The sequence below is a fragment of the Micropterus salmoides genome, unplaced genomic scaffold (genome assembly GCF_014851395.1).
Source record: "Micropterus salmoides isolate LMB-PRFRI ecotype aquatic unplaced genomic scaffold, ASM1485139v1 Ms_hic_scaffold_15, whole genome shotgun sequence".
NCBI lineage: Eukaryota > Metazoa > Chordata > Actinopteri > Centrarchiformes > Centrarchidae > Micropterus > Micropterus salmoides.
The window spans coordinates 14,251,077-14,269,585 of NW_024040596.1; the positions used below are offsets into that span (position 1 = coordinate 14,251,077).

At 39.8% G+C, this 18,509-nt stretch overlaps 2 protein-coding genes across 4 annotated transcripts in view; one reads left to right on the forward strand and one right to left on the reverse strand.

Moving 5' to 3' along the window:
- lrp2a (low density lipoprotein receptor-related protein 2a) overlaps positions 1-10,876 on the reverse strand; it is a 48,813-nt gene extending 37,937 nt beyond the window's left edge. For both annotated transcript variants that reach the window (XM_038720469.1, XM_038720468.1), the window contains exons 1-11: positions 10,534-10,876; positions 5,674-5,781; positions 5,109-5,231; positions 4,580-4,696; positions 4,069-4,179; positions 3,805-3,918; positions 3,607-3,723; positions 2,870-3,013; positions 2,640-2,759; positions 1,996-2,124; positions 1,384-1,553 (exon numbers count right to left, since the gene is read on the reverse strand). In XM_038720469.1, the coding sequence (XP_038576397.1) occupies positions 1,384-1,553; positions 1,996-2,124; positions 2,640-2,759; positions 2,870-3,013; positions 3,607-3,723; positions 3,805-3,918; positions 4,069-4,179; positions 4,580-4,696; positions 5,109-5,231; positions 5,674-5,781; positions 10,534-10,603 (1,323 nt within the window). In that variant the 5' untranslated portion in view covers positions 10,604-10,876. The remainder of the gene's footprint in view (positions 1-1,383; positions 1,554-1,995; positions 2,125-2,639; positions 2,760-2,869; positions 3,014-3,606; positions 3,724-3,804; positions 3,919-4,068; positions 4,180-4,579; positions 4,697-5,108; positions 5,232-5,673; positions 5,782-10,533) is intronic.
- A 574-nt stretch (positions 10,877-11,450) lies between these two features.
- Positions 11,451-15,162, forward strand: zgc:172182 (coiled-coil domain-containing protein 89). Of its 2 annotated transcripts, none has more exons than XM_038720471.1 (7): positions 11,451-11,637; positions 12,867-13,330; positions 13,519-13,670; positions 13,754-13,890; positions 13,988-14,064; positions 14,157-14,256; positions 14,351-15,162. In XM_038720471.1, the coding sequence occupies exons 1-7, from the start codon at positions 11,578-11,580 to the stop codon at positions 14,435-14,437; spliced, it is 1,077 nt and encodes a 358-aa protein (XP_038576399.1). In that variant the 5' UTR covers positions 11,451-11,577; the 3' UTR covers positions 14,438-15,162. The 2 variants fall into 2 exon arrangements, with proteins under 2 accessions (XP_038576399.1, XP_038576400.1); XM_038720472.1 differs by having other exon boundaries at positions 11,453-11,637; positions 13,540-13,670.
- Positions 15,163-18,509: the final 3,347 nt, after the last annotated feature.

Genomic DNA, 18,509 nt, shown 5'->3' on the forward strand with positions numbered 1-18,509 from the left:
AAAAATGACTAAAGTTGAGATTTAGGAGGCTTGAGGCTTCAGCAGTGTGAGTCAGACAAATCAAGTGGGTACAAAAGTCACTCTTGGCGCTTCAATGGACAGTGCTTGCCTGCTGAGCTACTGCAAAGGCACAGTAATGCAACGAGGGATTTTTGGGCTAATAGGACTACAACTTTGGAATATAGTCTTATTTGTCTAACTCACAGTGCTGAAACCTCATACTAGCTCTGTTTAAACTTTGGGATCCATTTTTAGACAGAACATAAACTTAAACTGAAATTGTTTCAAGAGGGGATCACGTTTTTGGGCGGTATGAACAAGAGAGACAATTAGAGCAAGCATAAGGACATGCAAGTGTTATTTTAAGATACACGTATAAGAATGTGAACCTGTCTTTTAAGAAAGAAGATGATTTAAGAGTAGTATATTGTAGTCAACAGCGGCCACACGCATATGTGTAAAGTTAATAACAAGAAACACATTTTAGGAAGTAGAAAAGAACAGAGAGAGAGATTGTTTGTTTGTTTGTCTGATGATTCTGTCTTGTTTCATTTCTGTGAAGCCTGTAAATTGGTTTTCTGAACCTGCCACACACTGATACTATGATGGGACTAGTTTCTCAGACTGGAAGCGTTGGCAGCTGGTTAGGGGGGTGCTGCTCTTAGCAGCCCTGCTTCTTTGGAAACAAGATCCAGACGTCTAAAAAGCAGGATTTTCAACTGACCTGTTTAAAGAGAAACTGAAGATGTGGAAATATCCTGGTAGTTTAACCTTTCTGGTTGCATTCACATGCCCTGTTTGTGCTTTCCCTACTTTTAATCTGACATGCTGCCATGGAGGTGGCTGATATACACAGACACCCAGTCACAGATATGTCCTAGCCTTTCAGCTCAGTGGCTGCAGTTCAAACCATTGAGGAGCCAAAACATACGCAGAACAAAGACTTTTTAGCTGGCCAAAGAATGCATATAGATGGACGGTGCCACTGAAAACAAATACAGCACGATTACTTCGAACAAGATCAAGTTACAAAAATTGCACCCTGGTATGTGAACATCATACCAGCCTATCAGACAGGTTTCAAGATTAGGCCATTTGGATTCCATTCCACATCTACTTCCCTTCATTATGACCCAGCCACAAAGGAGCCAATAGCTATCCCATTATTATAGTATCAACATGGCTGATATTTTAAAGGATAACTGAAAGAATTCCATCCTGGCCAGCTCCAGTCGAACTTGTGTATTTACTCCAAAAAGAAACTGGTCTACTCCCTGTAAACTCTTACCCGGACAACTAAATATTCCATTAAGGTAATGCCCTAAACATTGTAGTAAATAGGGACGAATGACATTGGCTATGGAAATCGGATTGAAAAAATACCTTATTCTGAATAGTATCAGTCCAGAAAATCCTATGGAGATTATAATGGAAGTCCACTCCCACTGCAACACCTCTGTTCTGTGAGTGAATCAAAGTGCGCAGATTGTTGCCATGGATGTCACCTATTAGCAGGTCTCTGCCATTAGAAAATATCAAAGAAGGAACCCCAGCTGCAGAGATAACAAAATACAAGTTACAAAACACAGCATGAAAAAGTTAGGTTACTATGCATTCTCAACTAATATCAGAGGAAATTTACGGAATGTAGCACAATAATTCAGATCCCTGACTCAGACTAATACTACTAGTACTTTCTAGCCACTATCATTATTACTATCTTTTCACTAAAGCTAAAGGCAGAGAGGTCAGCCGCAGGTCAACACTATTTCTATGTTGCACAAAGGCAAGAGACTAACTAAAACAACATTCAGTACGCAATGATGCACCAGAAAGAAGTGCAGACGCTCAGTTCAGCAGCCACAGTGATTGGCAAACAGGAAAGGGGGCTATGCTAATGGGACTTGGATAGATTATTCACACATTCAAAATCTGAGCATACTGTATATAAATACTGTATATAATCTGTTCAAACAGAGAGGAAATGATACTCACTTGAGACATCAGCTCTGCAGTATCTGTGCTGCTCAAGCATGTAGCCTTCTCGACAGCTACAGTGATGGGAACCTATGCGGTCCTCACACAGCTGGTCACACACGCCCCACATCGAACAGTCATCAAAGTCTTCAGCATGAAACCAAAATCACAGCAGATTAGGATTATACACTGATTTATTTTGTTTGTGTCAAATTAGACTTTTAACATGTTTTTAAGACAACAACAAAAAACTGTATTGAAATATAAATCAACAAAATTTCCCGTCTTTCCCATTCATTTCTTACAAATTAAGCTATGAGCCCCAACAGTTTGTGTGCTGAACTTTTGAATGCTAACAAAAACACTTCTAGATCTTGCAAACCTGATTTGAGTTTATTAGGCTCTGGTCAGAATAAGAACAGTGTCAGTGTATGCACCAAGTTTTCTTATTTAGGTAGAGCTGTGTACTATCCTGTGATTGAACATCTGTGTTGTTAACAGAATGATGTCCCTAGCAATAGCTACTGCTAATCTTATTTACTGAGCCGAAGTAGATACGTTCTATTATATGGACAAGCACTGAACATCCCAACTTATCCTTGCAACTATGTATATAAAGAACAAATGTCAATCAGGGTGAAGTAGTCAATGAAGGAATATACCTATACACGAGCGACTATTGTTGCTGCTGACAATGTATCCAGAAGGACAAGAACAGGTCCCTCCATCAGGGGAAGCATGACAACGATGCTCACAGCTCAGAGAGGCACATTTCCAGATACCTGACCAACACAGAAACCAAATTAGTGAATTGCATTATTTCAAGTTATTAGATTTGACCGTGTCTGTGATATTAGATGACATAATGTGTACTAGTCGTGCTGGTACTAACTACAGTTGCGTCCAGCAGTGGTGTTAGTTTCATCCTCTCCCTGGGGACAGTGAGCGGTCCCATCACACAGCTGATCCATGGGGATACACAGGCCAGAAGATGGACAGTGCCATTCTCCAGGGTAGCACTCCTGTGGTACGTTATCTGCAGACAAAACAAATTCATAATTTTTGTCTGTGCAGGCTTACGCATAGAAAAGGATAAACAAAATAAGAAAAAAAGGACAGTAAAGAGTTGTGTTAGCCTGAACTAAAACATAATCAGTGTTAATATGTGAGGTGTGTATTAAAGACAGGCAGCCTTATCTTCATAGGAATGTAGTACTGATCTTAAGAAAACTGTGACTAGGACTTTATTACCAGGGAAATCACTGTCACTTTAAATCGATGCAGGGGAGTGGAACTTTGAGGGGGTCACATGGGGGGCTCAGAGGGCTTCTGCCGCCCATCCTCTAAAAACACACACTCTTCACAGCCGTGTGGAGGAATTCTAAAGCCCTTTGGGGGGCTGCGCGATCTGTGCCACAAAGAGGCATTTGAATAACACACTTAAAGGAGCACAGGCATAGCGTCTTGCCAGCCCAAACCAACCATGGAGATGAATCAGGTTTACACAAAGAGTTTGAGTTGTTACCCATGCTAGTGTTCCTTAACCAGCCCGATGTCTAATGTTTCTAGTCCTAGCAGTAAAAATTAACTAGATTTTGGACATTTGGTTTCCAACAGTTGTGCCCATACCGCAGCCTTTTTCGTCTGCATTGTCCTCACAGTCATCCTCTCCATCACAAAGCCAGACTTGGTAGATGCAGCGGCCACTGGGGCAGGTGAAGTAGTTTCCTCTACATGTAGGATATGCTGCAGGTGAAGTGGAGCATATTAATACACAGAAAAGATCTGAAACTAAGGGTAGAGGGTAGAAAGACAGAGGCTACATACTGCAGTTTAGCTCATCACTTCGGTCCCCACAGTCATCGTCATGGTCGCAGACGTACCGTTGAGGAACACACACCCCATTATGACACGGGAACAGACCCGTATTACAGTGCTGTGCTAAAGAAAACACAACCGAAAATCGCAAAAAAGATCGATTTGGTGATGATGTCATGCTATGGATGGAATAGCTTTTTTAGTTAAATTTTTTTGGAAGACTCAACTATGACTTCCACTTAAACTAAAATTTCATAAGAATTGGCTTCTTACTGCAATTTGCCTCATCTGAGCCATCACGGCAGTCAAGTATGTGGTCACATCGCTGGGTCCGGTTGTAGCATGCCCCATTAGCACACCTCAGCTGTGTACACTCGGGGTAATCTGAAAGATTAAATCATCATCAGGATAACGTTATACATTCAAATCAGCTTGACAACTGTGTTCTTTTGAGCCTTTAAAACAGGAAAAGCTCAGCGAATGGAGACTCAAATTTAACGCCACCACCATAACAACAGCATTTGCCACAGCATTCTTTATGCAATTGTGAGATTACCACAGTGTGTAGTGCTGTGAGTCTACCGTGTCAGCTCAATAATGGCATAGCAGCTGAACTTCAGCTTGACTAATCCACCAAGGAATCTGCAATCAACCTCTGACAACAAGAAGCATATTGTGGCCCTTTCTGTCAGTCAGCAAGCCTCTTAATCTTAACAAATTGATTAAAATGCCACAGGAGACTGAGATAATAAAAAAAAAGGAAACCACCCTGTAGAAGACTTACGGCAATCTCTCTCATCAGACCCATCTGAGCAGTCTGCCAGACGGTCACACCGGTATTCTCCTGGGATGCATGCCCCGTTACTACAGCTGAACTGGCCACTGTTGCACGTCCTTCCAGCTGGGAACAGATTGGGAAGTGACTTAGCAGCGCATTGATATAGGTACTGAACACATTTCCTCAGTCCCACAGACACTTTGGAGGGTTCATTTTAAAAGATCTTATTGTACACACCCACATACTTTCATCCACATATCAGGAATATTTAATTTAATGTAATAGTGACAGCCATAAAAATTACATTCTGGATTTGAATAATTCCATTTAAATAAGTGTGATAAAAAGTAGTTTCAGTAAAGCACTGGACCAAGCAGATACTAAATATACAGTATATGTGATGAAAATATATATTTTAAAATAGGTATAAGTGTTCAGGTGGTTCAATCTCAACTCATCTGAAAGACAACTGGATAAAAAATAAATAACATATAGAAGCTCCCCTAAAGAATTTCGAATAACATAATATACATACGGCAGTGTTGCCTCTCATCTGAGCCATCCTCACAGTCCTCCTCATCGTCACACACCCAAACATCAGGGATACACTCGCCGTCACTCAAACACTGGAAATGACTGTCATCACATGTTACCTGAGCTGTTGGAATACACAAAGAGCATTTCATTATTTACAGTAATCCAGTGGTGGATACAGTACAGTACTTTTCGAGTAAAATTTTACTTGCACTGCTGCACTACAGTTATTAGGGAAATACTGTACTTTAAACTTGACAAAAATTTACTTAGCAGATAATTGTTTTACATACAAAACATATAGGCAATTTGCAAAATTTGATGGATGCATTGTCATAGATTAAAGAAGAGGCCTACATCAGTGGTTCTCAAACATTTTCTGTCACACCCCCCATCAAAAGCCCCCCAACAACTTTTGTTTGTTTAATGTCACCACATGAATCATATTCATGCATCTTTAGGTCCACTCAACATCCACAACCCCCCTGAAGTGGATCTACCCCCCTACACACACACACACAGTTTGAGAAACACAGGCCTACAATATGATATAATGAGTAACTCACGGCAGCCGTGTTCGTCAGAGTCATCCACGCAGTCTGAGGTGCCGTCACAGTGCCAGTCCCCTGGTATACATCGGCCTGTCCCACAGCGAAACTGCCCCAACTCACATCCTACACATATTTCAAATTGAGCATAATTCAGTGCGTGATTTTAAGCTTTTTCTTTCACACTTTTACGATTCTTATCCATAGTTAGTACTTTCCATCAATGTTTTTGCCATTTTATTGTATATTTCCTTTTGTTTAATTATGTAAAAAAAAAAAAAAAAATGTCATCCGGTCCATCCTGGGTCCTTAGGGAAAGGGGAAAAAGCTATAAAAAATATGGTCACAAAAAGAGAATTGAAACATTCATATATACTCTGTATTTAATAAAAACATGGCATATGGGGGCAGCGATGCCTTCCACTGATGAAGCATGCTGTTAACAGCATTGACAAGCCTTGGAGACAAGCGTGCCAGCCATCCCCCCAACACTTACACAACCTTCACTGCACTCATCCCGAGCCTCCTTTTGATGTTCTCACTGAGTGGCATATGTAGAGATAAGGTACCACCACTCTACCTTCCCTGACGTTTTCCAGCAGAGATTGATTCAGGCAGCATAGTTCAGTGGCAGAGCACTCCATCAGACCCGTCCAAATAGGAATGTGCAATTCTGATTGTCTCTCTGACAGCCTGATTTATGGAGCATGCTGTTCCTGTCCGGTCTGAAATGTAATTGGAATAAATAGTGGTACTGGGTGGTACCGCAACCATTTCAACCCAAATTCTTCGTGAGAAGAGCAACGAGGTGATGATTGGTGGTGCACACATGGGGTTGGTGGTCTATCTGGTGTGCTGTCTTATCCAGCATTTAGGAAATATTCTTTCCTTCTTGATCAAAAATGTTTATACTTATAAATAAATATTGGGGTTTCTTATCTCAAATCAAATGTTGCAGTACCCCGTAGCTTTAGCTATATAATCCCACTATAATGGCTTAAGTTACTAGTTCTAAGGAATTATTTAAACATCGTATAACATTTTTAGGCCATGTGTGTTTACCTAAGCAAAAAATGTAATGTCTTTAATTGCATTTAGAGTCACAGGTTTATCATCTCCTTTATGTAATGTTCTCTTTTAAAGATGGATGAACTTCCACAACAGTTGTGGGTTCATTGCCTGTGCTCCAGCACTAAAAGCCTTGCATGCGTTCCGATCAAGAATTTTTGTCTCAGATTAATTAGCCAGCACACCACCAAACTGCTTTACGGCCAGCCCAGCAAGACAAGCTGTATATTTAACTCCTTCAGCAGCTATCCAGGAGACTAACCTTTTTTTCCTGCTCAGTTTACTAATGATAAAATTGCTCACAATCTGCTCAAAGGGAGCCTTTGTTGAAAGTTAGTGATCCCAGAGGTTTCAGCATTATCTATAGCATGGTAGCAGGCACAAGTGTTGCATACAGTAGAACAGCTAGATGCGCTGTATTTAACAAAAATACAATATCTTATATCTAACAAAAATACAATATTTCCCTCAACAATGAAGGACTCATTCAACACATCTAAGTATGAATGCCCAGACATCACTACTATCTGTACAGGACCACAAACGTTAAAAAACTGAATGTCAAATATGTAACAATAAAATAAAACAGTAAACATTTGCAAAACAATTGAAAGATTTTTATAGTTGCCATACATTCACAGCTAGGCTGACAACTTAAAACCACATATGCTAAGGAGAAACCAATCTGCATGAGGCTTTCAAATGCAGCCAGTGTTTCCTGACAGTATTACTTCTGGGAAAGGTGACAGCTACACTGAAGCTGAACCTTTCAACGGCACTATCTCCTGAGCAGGTTCTTCTTACATTCTGAAAAGAACGTTGTCTTTGTAGCTTTTCCTAAATCCTCCAATTTCTATGTCTTCATCCTGACAAAGTCACAATTTCACTACGTCAATCAATATAAGAAAAGGTAAAAGCCGGGGTGAATGGTTCAATTCTGCTATTAAGAATGTTTAACCTGAATCTGATGATCTGTCCCTTTAATTAGTTTTTTGGCTGAGTGTTTTTGTGTTATTTAATGTTGTCCTTTCCCTTCTTTCTAGGCTTGTCTTTTCTAATTAGCAACTTAAACCCACAGCAGGAGACAGCACCGCACTATCCATGCAGGAAGATAAGGGCGCCTTACTATTGCCCAACAAAGAGCAGTAGAGGAATTTTCATTAGAATGAAGCCCCCCCAAACGCCTTAAACCCCACTGTGAAATTACAATGGCACAAAAGAGGTGCCAGCAGGGATGCAAACTCATAACTGGAAGTGTCACCCTAAAAAAAGGCACTTTGGAGATGGACAGCAGAAAGCAGAGTACAGTAAGGATTACATCCTGCAATGAGGTAAAACAAAAGTGGAACATAAGTTCCTCTCTCACGGCCACCCATTAAGAAAACACCTGTCAACTGGCACTGAAACATCTCTTTCTTGTCATGGGGCGCCTGAAAGATGCCTTCAAGCTTTCATCAATACCATCTTGTTTTGGCCCAGCCCTCTGCACTCACTGAATGTGTGTGGAGAAACGTGGAGAAAACGGCTGCTGGCAGCATGAAACGCTGGACCCGTCCATGCTGTCAGAGCGAAGTGCTGCTGCCTATTTCATATGGAAATCAATGCAGCAGAATGCAGTCAATTGCCAAACAAGTGACTTTGGCTCTTACTGCTACACACAAAACAGTGAAAAAAACAAGGGGCTTTGGCAGTGGCATGGGAGCAAAAGGAAGGAATAAATGGTGAGAGGAATAAAACTTTGGTCTGGTTAGAACTGCGGAATACTCAACATGATTTTTGGTATGTGCCTTAACAAAGACATGAGTAAAAGAACCGTAAATTAAGATGTCACAATGCAGTGACACAGCCAATGGACAACTTCTATTTCCCCTGTACAGTGAGTCACAGCTCACCAACTGTCAGTGTCTGTAACTTAGACTGAGGGAGCTGCAGGAAAATAAAGGATCTGCTCTCAATTTGTGCCAAATGTGTTCCTTTTTCTAACGAAGTGTAACTGTTGCACAAGGATTTAGGCTCCGGAAAGAAGCCGGCATGTGTGAGGTTTTACATGCACATGATGCCCAAGTTTGTGTGTCTTGAAAAGTTTGAACACAACGGAAGAAGCTTAAAAACAGGTTTGATCAAATCAAGATAAGCCCCACAACTAACCAAAATACTTCATTATTCTGTTTCATATTCCTCTTGTGAAATAAAAAATTGCAATACCATTAAAGTTCTTACTGTAAATAGGTTATCAAGATTTCACTGGGCAATGATCAATGGAGAAAACAACTCAGTTTACTGACAAAACATGTCTGGAATAGCAAAAATGGCAGAGGATAGTTAACAAACCAGCACCATGAAATCCCCTCAGACCGTCACATTAGCTATTAATGCCAGTGTAAGCATTCTGCAGCAGCATCAAGCCCAAAGGCTAGATAATGTCTTACAGAAGGTCGGGGAACAAATAATTATCAAACTAAAGGATATATGTGGAGGATCAAGCAGAGATTAGATAAAGTACCCTGTCACTTCACAGTAAAACTACATAAATAAACCATTACTAATCTTTCTGCATATATTATTAAGTGACACATCTTTCAGTCTGATCCAGATAGCCTTCAGGAAGCACTTGTTACTCAATATAATATGAAATTGCTATTAAAAGATAAAAAAGATAAATTACTCAGTGATTTTTATTTATGCAGCCTACATCACTGTCTGTTAATCACAACAAATCCAAGCTAATGATCAATGTGAACATACTGACAAAGTCTACTGAGAGTCTGTGGTTTTAGTCAACTCATCATTTTGTACCCCTCAGTTGTCATCAGCAAATTTCAGCTACAAGTACTGTGGCTGCTGTAATTTGCATGGACAGTCCACCTTTTCTTTTGTTGTGTGTCTATTAGCTCATGAGGAAATATAAAAGAATAGGTCCAGGAACTTTGATAATAAATAAATAAGAAAGCTGTAGCCATGACCTTACTCGTGGTACAGTTTTTTTCTTAACTTCAAACTGCTCCTTAGGTAGAAATGGCTCCATTCTGCAGCAGCTGCAGTGTAATTAGTTGCTTGATTCACACTAAGGAGCTTACATACTAAGGGTTGAGCAAAAGAAAGCAGATTACAATTTGAGAAGTAGGATCTAGCTGTGCTACAAACACAAGCGACAAACACAAGACTGCCATGCATAAAGAGCAGTGTCCCAACACTTTGTCACCGCCTCACATCAAGCAAAACAAAGTTCTTCCTAGAGCTGGAATCGAGTTTGAATCAGTGGTTCGCAGCGTAAAGTTTGCTCCACTGAGTGAGATTTGTACCAGCAGCTCTCAGTCCTCACAGATTGTCTGTAAGTCACATGCTCTTTTCTGTTACCTAGCAACAGTAAAGCTCAGGCAAAGGTTCCTCAGGAGAACCTCAAATCTGTGTGAGGACGGCTTTGTGCTCAACCTTTAAAGTAAAACTACGTGGTAAAACATTTAGCTCTAGAGCCAGCATTACTTTACCCAAGTAGCCACATCAGAACAACTGGAGGAGACTGTGTACTTCTATTAAAACAGTGGCTTTTTGAATCATCCACAAGGTTATTTCAATGTGTTCAGTTAATTTATCCCATCAACATTTAAACTATTACTCATTGGATGGAAGAAATAAATACAGATTTTATTTCAGTTTCCCTGCACGGTTTGTTTTGATGAGCAACAAGTGCACTGGGTGACTCACTAGTAACACAACAACTCTGCAGGTCCTCAATGTATCATTCAGCTGACAACCTGTATGAATGTTAAAAAAAAATGTTTAAGGGGGGGTGGGGGTCACACTACTTACCTTCAGAGTGGCACCATCTAACACAGCATATGAAGAAGAGAAAGAGTTTGAGTAGCAGTGATGTCCACATTCTGGCTGGTCCGTCCAGCTCCGCTGTGCAGATGGAGGAGCTGTAGGGACTGGGGCTGGGATGCTGTTGCTTTCTTCTGTCTTTCTTGGCCCGCTAGTCGATGAAAAGGGGCGTGCACAAAGGCCAGGACAGCCGCTCCCCCAAGCCAGCCTCGGCCCCTCCAGATAAATCCCTCTGGCCCTGGAATCTGCATAATGCCATGCAGGTCCGACTTGTCCCGAGTACCGGTAATTTTTCACTCACAGCGGGTTATCATTCTCGGGTTATCATGTTTATTTGCTCCGCATTTAGGTGCCTGTGGGCGTTTGAGAGGAAATTAATGATGAGGAGTAATAAAAATATAAAACTATGAAGAGCTGCAAATTGGGTTGTCCGGAAGGACCAGACGAGTCACGTAATCCCAATGTCCCTGGTCCGAGTTTGACCAAGGACCCTCCCTGGTTGCATGTTATACACGCACTTCCCCACACCAGGCTTAATATAACCTACGACAGGAAAATGCAAATAATTTTAAATGAAAATGAGGCGAACAGTGTCTTAAGCCATACGGGTACAATGGGATCTCTTAAGGTCCATTAAGAATATTTCCCTATTTCACAAGTGACTTAAATGCATAAAACAATTAAATCGACGGTACATCCGCTAATTAACGTTACGCCTCCAAATGAAAACTGACACATACAATCAAGTTACTAAAAGATGTACCAAAGCGATTTTAGCAACAGTAAAAAAAACTAAAAACTACTGACTTTTCCACCATGATTAAATTTCGAGATGACCCATACCTTGACAGTGAATGTGGCTGATCTGAAGCCCAACACCTCCATCTTGCGGCCGAGCAGGAGCACCAGCGTTTCACCTGCAGCTGTGCTAAATCAGAGAGTACTGGTCAAAGATGGTTTCTATTAGCGACGAGTAACTGAAACTTGAAGATGAATTCTACAAAGCGTTGATGGGGGGTATTTTTTCTCATAATGGCAACTCCACAGATAAATGCAGAAAACTTAATGAAGGTGGAGGGCAACAACACGGAGGTATGTAAAACTTATCGATGAAAACGATAAATCTGCGGGGTCTTCGTTGGCGAGAGTGTGTAAATTAACTTACTCTCAGTCTCCTAGCTAACGGTTGGTTTAGCTAAGGTTTAGCTAACCGTTAACTTGCTAGTTTGCTAATGAATAACGTTATACTTTTAACTGAATGTCAAGTCATCTTACTTGCGCAACGGTCACATAATCTTAAATTACATACGAGTGTATTATGTCTTTAAGAAAACTTGAGACTTGCTGAAAAACGGTCCCATATAGCTGAAGTAACTTCGCTATAAGTTATGTAATGTTAAATACGTAAAAAAGAGCTTCAACTTCAACTTTCTTAACACGTCAGTTGTTGATATTCTGCCCACCTGTTATCTAGTATTGTGCTAACTTAATTCTCATGTGATAAAATCGCTACTTTCCTCTAAAAGTATGATATTCTGAGTTTATTTGAGCTCATGTGTTTGGCAACGTTACACTAACGTTATGCGCTCATGTACTATGGGCTACATGTAACATTACATTGTTAAAAAGTTTCTGACATCTAATCTAATCGTTAATTGTAAGCATTAAATATTTCCATTTTATTCTAACGTGACTTTTTACAACTGTACATGCCTGTACATTACTACATTTCACTGCGGCCAAATGAGCCGTCACTCGCATTTTCCCAACGCCCCTTTCAGCAAATACTCTACAACTGTTATTTGATAACGTTAATGCTTTATATACAAATATGAGCTGAAATAGTGGAATGCTTTAACCCAACTGTATATAAAGGAAATTTGTCAAATGAGCCATCCTACACGTCGTAAAGCACTAACCTAATAGCAATCCAATGATATAACGTTATAACATTATACCAGTGACAGGAACCATTCTGCCTTCATAACGAGTACTTTAACTTTTGATACTTAGTATAATTACAGTATATTTAGCTGATAATACTTTTTGTTGACAGCTTTTACTTAAAATAATTTTTACATTGTTGTATTGGTACTGTAAAGTATCTGAATAGTTCTACTGTTGAACAGTCCTACTCTTGAATTGGACTTTGTTGCTACCTCTTTTTAACAGTTAACATGTTTCTGTGATGCCAATATGTAATTTATATTTTTGATTTTTTTAATGCGGGGGCATCCTATAAAAATAGTGACAGTATAATTAAGAAGCTGCCAAAAGCAACTGTGTGTCATATTTTAACACAGGGTTTTCCATATTTTCAGCATTTGGATAGTATGCAGAAGGCACTGGAGAAACTTCGAAGCCTTTCTCCAAAGGACACAGGGATGCTGCGGTCCAGGATAGATGAACAGTCAAGTCTGATCTGCATATTGAAGCACAGAGCAGATGAGCTGCTTCTTCGCTGTGATGCCCTGCAGAAAATCAATACGGAGCTGGAGGACAGAGTAACAGACTACCAGAAAAAACTGGACAGCGAAAGAAAGAAAGCAGAGCTATTGGAAAAGAGATTTATGGATTTAGCTGCCAACAATCAAGGCATTATTGCTTTCATGGACGAGCACAAAAAACAGAACGCCCAGTTAAAGCTGGAAAACAAGCAGCTGCAGTCAGAAAATGAAACACTTTTCTCCCAAAAATTACAAGATAAGGAAGTGTTTGTTCAAAAACTGATGGAAGAAATCAAACAGCTGACAGAGAAATACACAATTAAGGAAAATGAATATCGGTAAGAAGAAGAATAAATGAATAGTGCTGAAAGATCAATCTATTGGTCAATTAACAGAAATTTGATTATCTTTTCATCCTGTCAGTAATTTGTCCACTAAAACTGCCAAACATTCTCTTGTTTCAGCTTTTAAAATGTATATATTTGCTGTTTTTCTCTCTGTTATTCTTAATTGAATACCTTTGCAGTATTTTACATCTGTGTTTAAGGGAGAAATTAGCTGGATGCCAGTCAAAACTCCAGGAACAAGCAACTCGGCATCAAGCCAAAGAAGCATCGCTACTTGATCAATTGCATGATGCTCAGCAACAACACAGAGATGCTGTGGAGATGTGCAAAGGTGGGTATTCAATATTCTATTATTCTCTGGAGTGCAACAAAATGCAAGCACTTGTAAACTTGTGGCATTCTCTCCATGATCAGACCTTAAGCTGAAGCTACAAAAGGCTGAAGAACAGCATGCTTTGAAGGAAATCAACATGAGAGGAAGCATAACAAGCCTCACCAAAGAGAAGGACAAATTATTGCATCTGTCTATGAAAAGAGGAAAAGTAATACAGGTAAAAATAATAAGTTATTTGTTCTCCTCACTGAACTCAAAGCCCTGCACAGATGAACCAATCACTTTATGCACACACAAATTGGTCTTCAATACAGGAGAAACAAGAGGAAATCCAGCAGCTGGAGATAAAATGGAAAGAAGAGAAAAAAGCCAGGGCCAAAGCAGAGGACAGGTAAAGGTGCATCAACAAAACACTACTGCTTAATGGAAAATTCTGAAGTGTGACATTGTCCATGTCTTTATTTGTCCCTGACATTGCCTCAGGTTTGAACAGGAAGCAGAAGCGGTTAATGCAGATGTAAAAGTGAAGTCTCTCCAATCCGCTCTTGATGAATCCACATCAAATTATGGGAAGTTCAAAAAGGTTAGTAAGAATATGAAATATTGTGTTATTGACAGTGGCCTATACAAGTCTTAGAACATGCTCAACATATTTTCATATTTTCATTACTTTACAGGACTTTGAAGCCTTCAAAGAACACAGCACCAACCTCCTTATGCAAGAAAGGGAGTTAAACAAGAAACTTCGCCACCTGATGGGCTAAACGTCAGCCTTATTAGGCATTAAGTTTTTTAAATAGCTAAGTCAAAAGAAAACTGAAATTGTGTTTTAACAAATAAATACAGCTCACGGACACCAATAATTTCATGGTACAAGTTGTAACCCTTATGGATTTGCTGTCCCACTCCAGCAAACACAGAGTCGCCACTGGGAGCCTTGGATCAAATTGTTGATCAGCTCCATAATCAACACAGTCTTGCCAACACCAGTGCCGCCAAACAGACCTGAAGCAAAACAACATGTACAAGAATCAACCATCATGAAATGCGTGTATGAAAATGTGAGTGCAGACCAAAATTACAATAGAGTGTCAGATAAACCACCAGCCAATCTCTACTTTAAGCAGAGGGTGCCAGCAGATCTACCACTTTGAGGCCAGTGACCATGAGCTCCTGCTCCACACTCATGTCTGTGAACTTTGCTTCAGGGTGAATATCAGCAATTCTGCAAGATACTAAAAAGTTATTTTAAAATGTGCTCCTTGTGTTGCTATGTTGCACTATACTTCAGGACACTATCTTGCTGTCTCCAAATGTGGTTGTTTTGCTTATAGGCCTTATGTTTGTACTGTACACTGTTACGTGTCTGTTTCTGTTTAGCTTGCTGTCTTTTTGTTTTTTTTGTTATGTGTGTAGGTACACTGAGAGCAATGTAGAGTCATGTAGAGCCCTTTGTGTACCTGGCCATTAAAAGTTTTTATGATTGCAATGCATGGAATATAATAAATCTACAAGACAAATAAGCAAACTTAAAATATATTAACACATCTGAGTGCTTTAGGATAGCATTGCTCATAATTTGTTGCCACTGAAACTCAAAAAGTTCAAACAGGCAGTGTGTGAGACACTGACTTTTAATGAGTTAATTGGAAAGGTCACTGAGACAGTGAACCAAGACATAATGGGTCTGATTGAAGAGATGGATAATTGCTTATCTCTTATTTTAGCTGCTTAAACTTACACTTAATGGTCAATGTAAGGTTGTGACTCACGCATGTATCCGTTTGCGTTAAATACAAGCCAAAGGGCACATATTGCTGACAGTCGGACCATGTTCATTTAGTGTATTCACCCAGTCGAAGAAAGAGACGCATTTCTCCCACTGACCCGCTGCTGCACCATCCCACAGCACCCAACGTGGTTAAGATAGTTGTAGGTGAAGGTAAGGAAGCCACAGGCAACAACAGTATACACCCATGCTGTACAGGGCAGGAGATACTGCTGTGCCCAACAGCCTGCCTGAGCATGCGTAGTCCACTCGTTTTTAAGTCCACTTACTTACAGAAAGAGGGCACCACAGACCCATCTAGTAGGATTCGTTGAGGTCTGGTTCTACTGTTGCGGAAGTGTTCATTTATTTCATGAAATATTTGAATGTGTTAAGTAAAGCTAACCTAATATTACTCAAATTACCACTGTACTGAATGAAAACATGGCTAATTCAGGAGGCTGCTGTATTTCCTGAAGCATAGCATTTTATAGTTCATTTGACATACTGTGGACTGCACACCTGTACATTCTATCCTTCTGTTACACAGAGGAACAGAGTGTGTAGTTCTTGTGTTTTCTACCCACGTAGGAGTTTTCGCAGTATTGTTACGCAACTGCTCATCTAAAGTAGGATCGCTCCTATAGTTTTGATGATCAGGCATAACATGAAGATTGGAATGATAAAAAAAAATAGCACTGCTCAGGAACATTCAAACATAGAGGCTTATCTTTCAAGTGTGCCATAAGCACTTTTTATTTCAGCAAGAAGTCAGTTTTTAGTGAGTCTAAGAAGTGTGTTTGAGATTTGATCAGATGATCTGTAAGATGCGACTCTTGTGGAAAATTCCATCAATAATCTAATTCATGCTTCAAATTTCTACTGGATCGCTGGTGCAGAATCCTGACCCTATAACAATCACTGCTTTAGAATCTCTATTCCTGTTTTGTTGACCTAAACGTCTGTAATCCTGGTCTACGAAAGATTGATTTGATGTATGTCGCTGAACCCAACAATTAAAAAACAGCAATTCATTGGCAGGAATGAGGAGAAAGTAGAGCAATTTTTTCTTATCATTAGTAGCCACAAACATAATGGGGAGCATAAACAAAAGCATTCAGTCAGTGATGGATGTACCTGAAAGATAACCTGACTTTACTTTCATTTTACAACTGCTGCAGCATATAACACTGAATGGTTGCCATTCATCATAGGGCAAAGTGTTGGGGTGGATTTTGCCAGTCCATAATTTGATGAAACATTCCTTTGTGTCAGAAAGTTTCCTCTAATTACTTCTTGCCTGAAGCTTTGCAATATAAAGCCTCTTCGCTTTAAGCACAGCAGGCAGAAAGCTCCATGAATCCTCTGCACAGAACCAGAAACCACACCAGGAGGAGTATGCTCGCTGAAAGGTCATCTTCACAGCTGAACAGTCATATGGTCATCTCTTAGGGTCTGAAAGGTGAAGCACCACCTAGAGCTTCCAGTTATTTATTTTCTGAAAGATAAATTGCATGTCCTTGTGGTTACAACCCCCTTTTCATACAAGTATAATTAAAGGAAACAAATCAAATCATACCAGCCAACAAAAGGTATTGTAAATCTAGTGCCCTAACAGCTCATACAATCAACGCTTGAGGTTACTGTGAGGCCCTCATTGCTTGTACTAACTGCTCATACTTTGGAGATGTTTCATATATGTTTCAAATCTAAAAATAGAGCTCATATGCATTGCACATGCTACTCTCTGGATGGTATTACAAAGATATTGTAGAGCTTTTGATCCTTTGCTAAATGCGCCCATTAGCCCATTTTCATCGAATGGTCTAGCTGAGGTTTCTGTTGAGAATACCATAATAATTAGTACAACAGAACAGGAAACAATTCTAGCATCTCTACACTAGTTGCCATTGCTTGGTTAATTTTATGATTTTATGAATTTCTTAATTTCATTATTTGGCTTTTAACCCTTTTTTCCTCAGGCAGGGTTGTTATGGTCATTCCAAAGTCTGTCGCAGAGATCAAAGGTCACCAGGCCTTTGCCATTAGGGCCTTTAATTTAAAAGAAAAAACATACTTGTGGAATGTATGCTGTCAACCCTGCCACTTTTTTACCTTTTAACCCCGTTATAATGTTGTAATTTTGTGCTACTTAATTATTTATGTAATTTTGTGCTATTTATCAATTTTTTGTGATGTAACCTTATTGTACATTATATCCAAATTTTCCTACAAGCTTTACTGACTTAATTAACAGATCTTTTTAAAATGGAGATGTTAAAAAATACAGCGTATTCTATACCAACTTGTCAGATTGTATGTCTAATTATCTCACTCCTCCCTGCTCACTATGGAAATAAATCATGTTAAACCAAAATTACCCCAGGTCCACCTCAGAAAACATTTAAATACAAACAAGACAAAGTGTCACACATAAACTAATATGCTATTACAGTACATGATAACTGTACTTCTTTAGTATTTAAAAATTAGTTACCCCCACAGTAAACGAATACATCTACAGTTGATTGTACTTGTAGTGATAAAAATACAAATTTCAGCAAACAACATTGCTTCACTGTAGCAAACATATCCCAGGAGCCTTCCCCTGCCCTGAGGGTAGAGCAGGAGTCTTGGCGGGGCTCCATGAGATCTGGTCTGTCTGTGCCTCCTTATAAAAGAGGAGTGAGTGTCTCAGGGTCTCTCACTCTCTGTTCCACAGAATGACTGAGACTGCTGCTGCCACACAATCTGTGAGATAACTGGAGCTCACTGTGCACTCCGGTCCTCTGCTGTTCCTGCTACCATTATAAAGTCTGTATTTTGGGCTGCACTCAAAATACGACACTGAAATACCAGAAATTGCAGCATTTTCAAAGGAGGTTGTACTGTGAGTCAATGAGAAGACAAAATTTTATTCAGCAATTTAGTTTGGCTTTTAAAATGTTTTGTGTAATGTTCAGAAAGTTAGCAGATCGAATATATGCATCCACTCTGGTTTCATGCAAAGGACTTTTGTGGACAATTTTGACTTGTTGTTGCCCTTTTTCTCCGTAGCTGGAGCGAGG

Bases quoted from the DNA above. Each gene is read 5' to 3' on its own strand.
- zgc:172182 (XM_038720471.1), top strand. From the start codon at position 11,578: ATGGCAACTCCACAGATAAATGCAGAAAACTTAATGAAGGTGGAGGGC. The intron at 13,671-13,753 runs GTGGGTATTCAA...CTCCATGATCAG, and splicing joins TGCTGTGGAGATGTGCAAAG to ACCTTAAGCTGAAGCTACAA. The intron at 14,065-14,156 runs GTAAAGGTGCAT...ACATTGCCTCAG, and splicing joins AGGGCCAAAGCAGAGGACAG to GTTTGAACAGGAAGCAGAAG.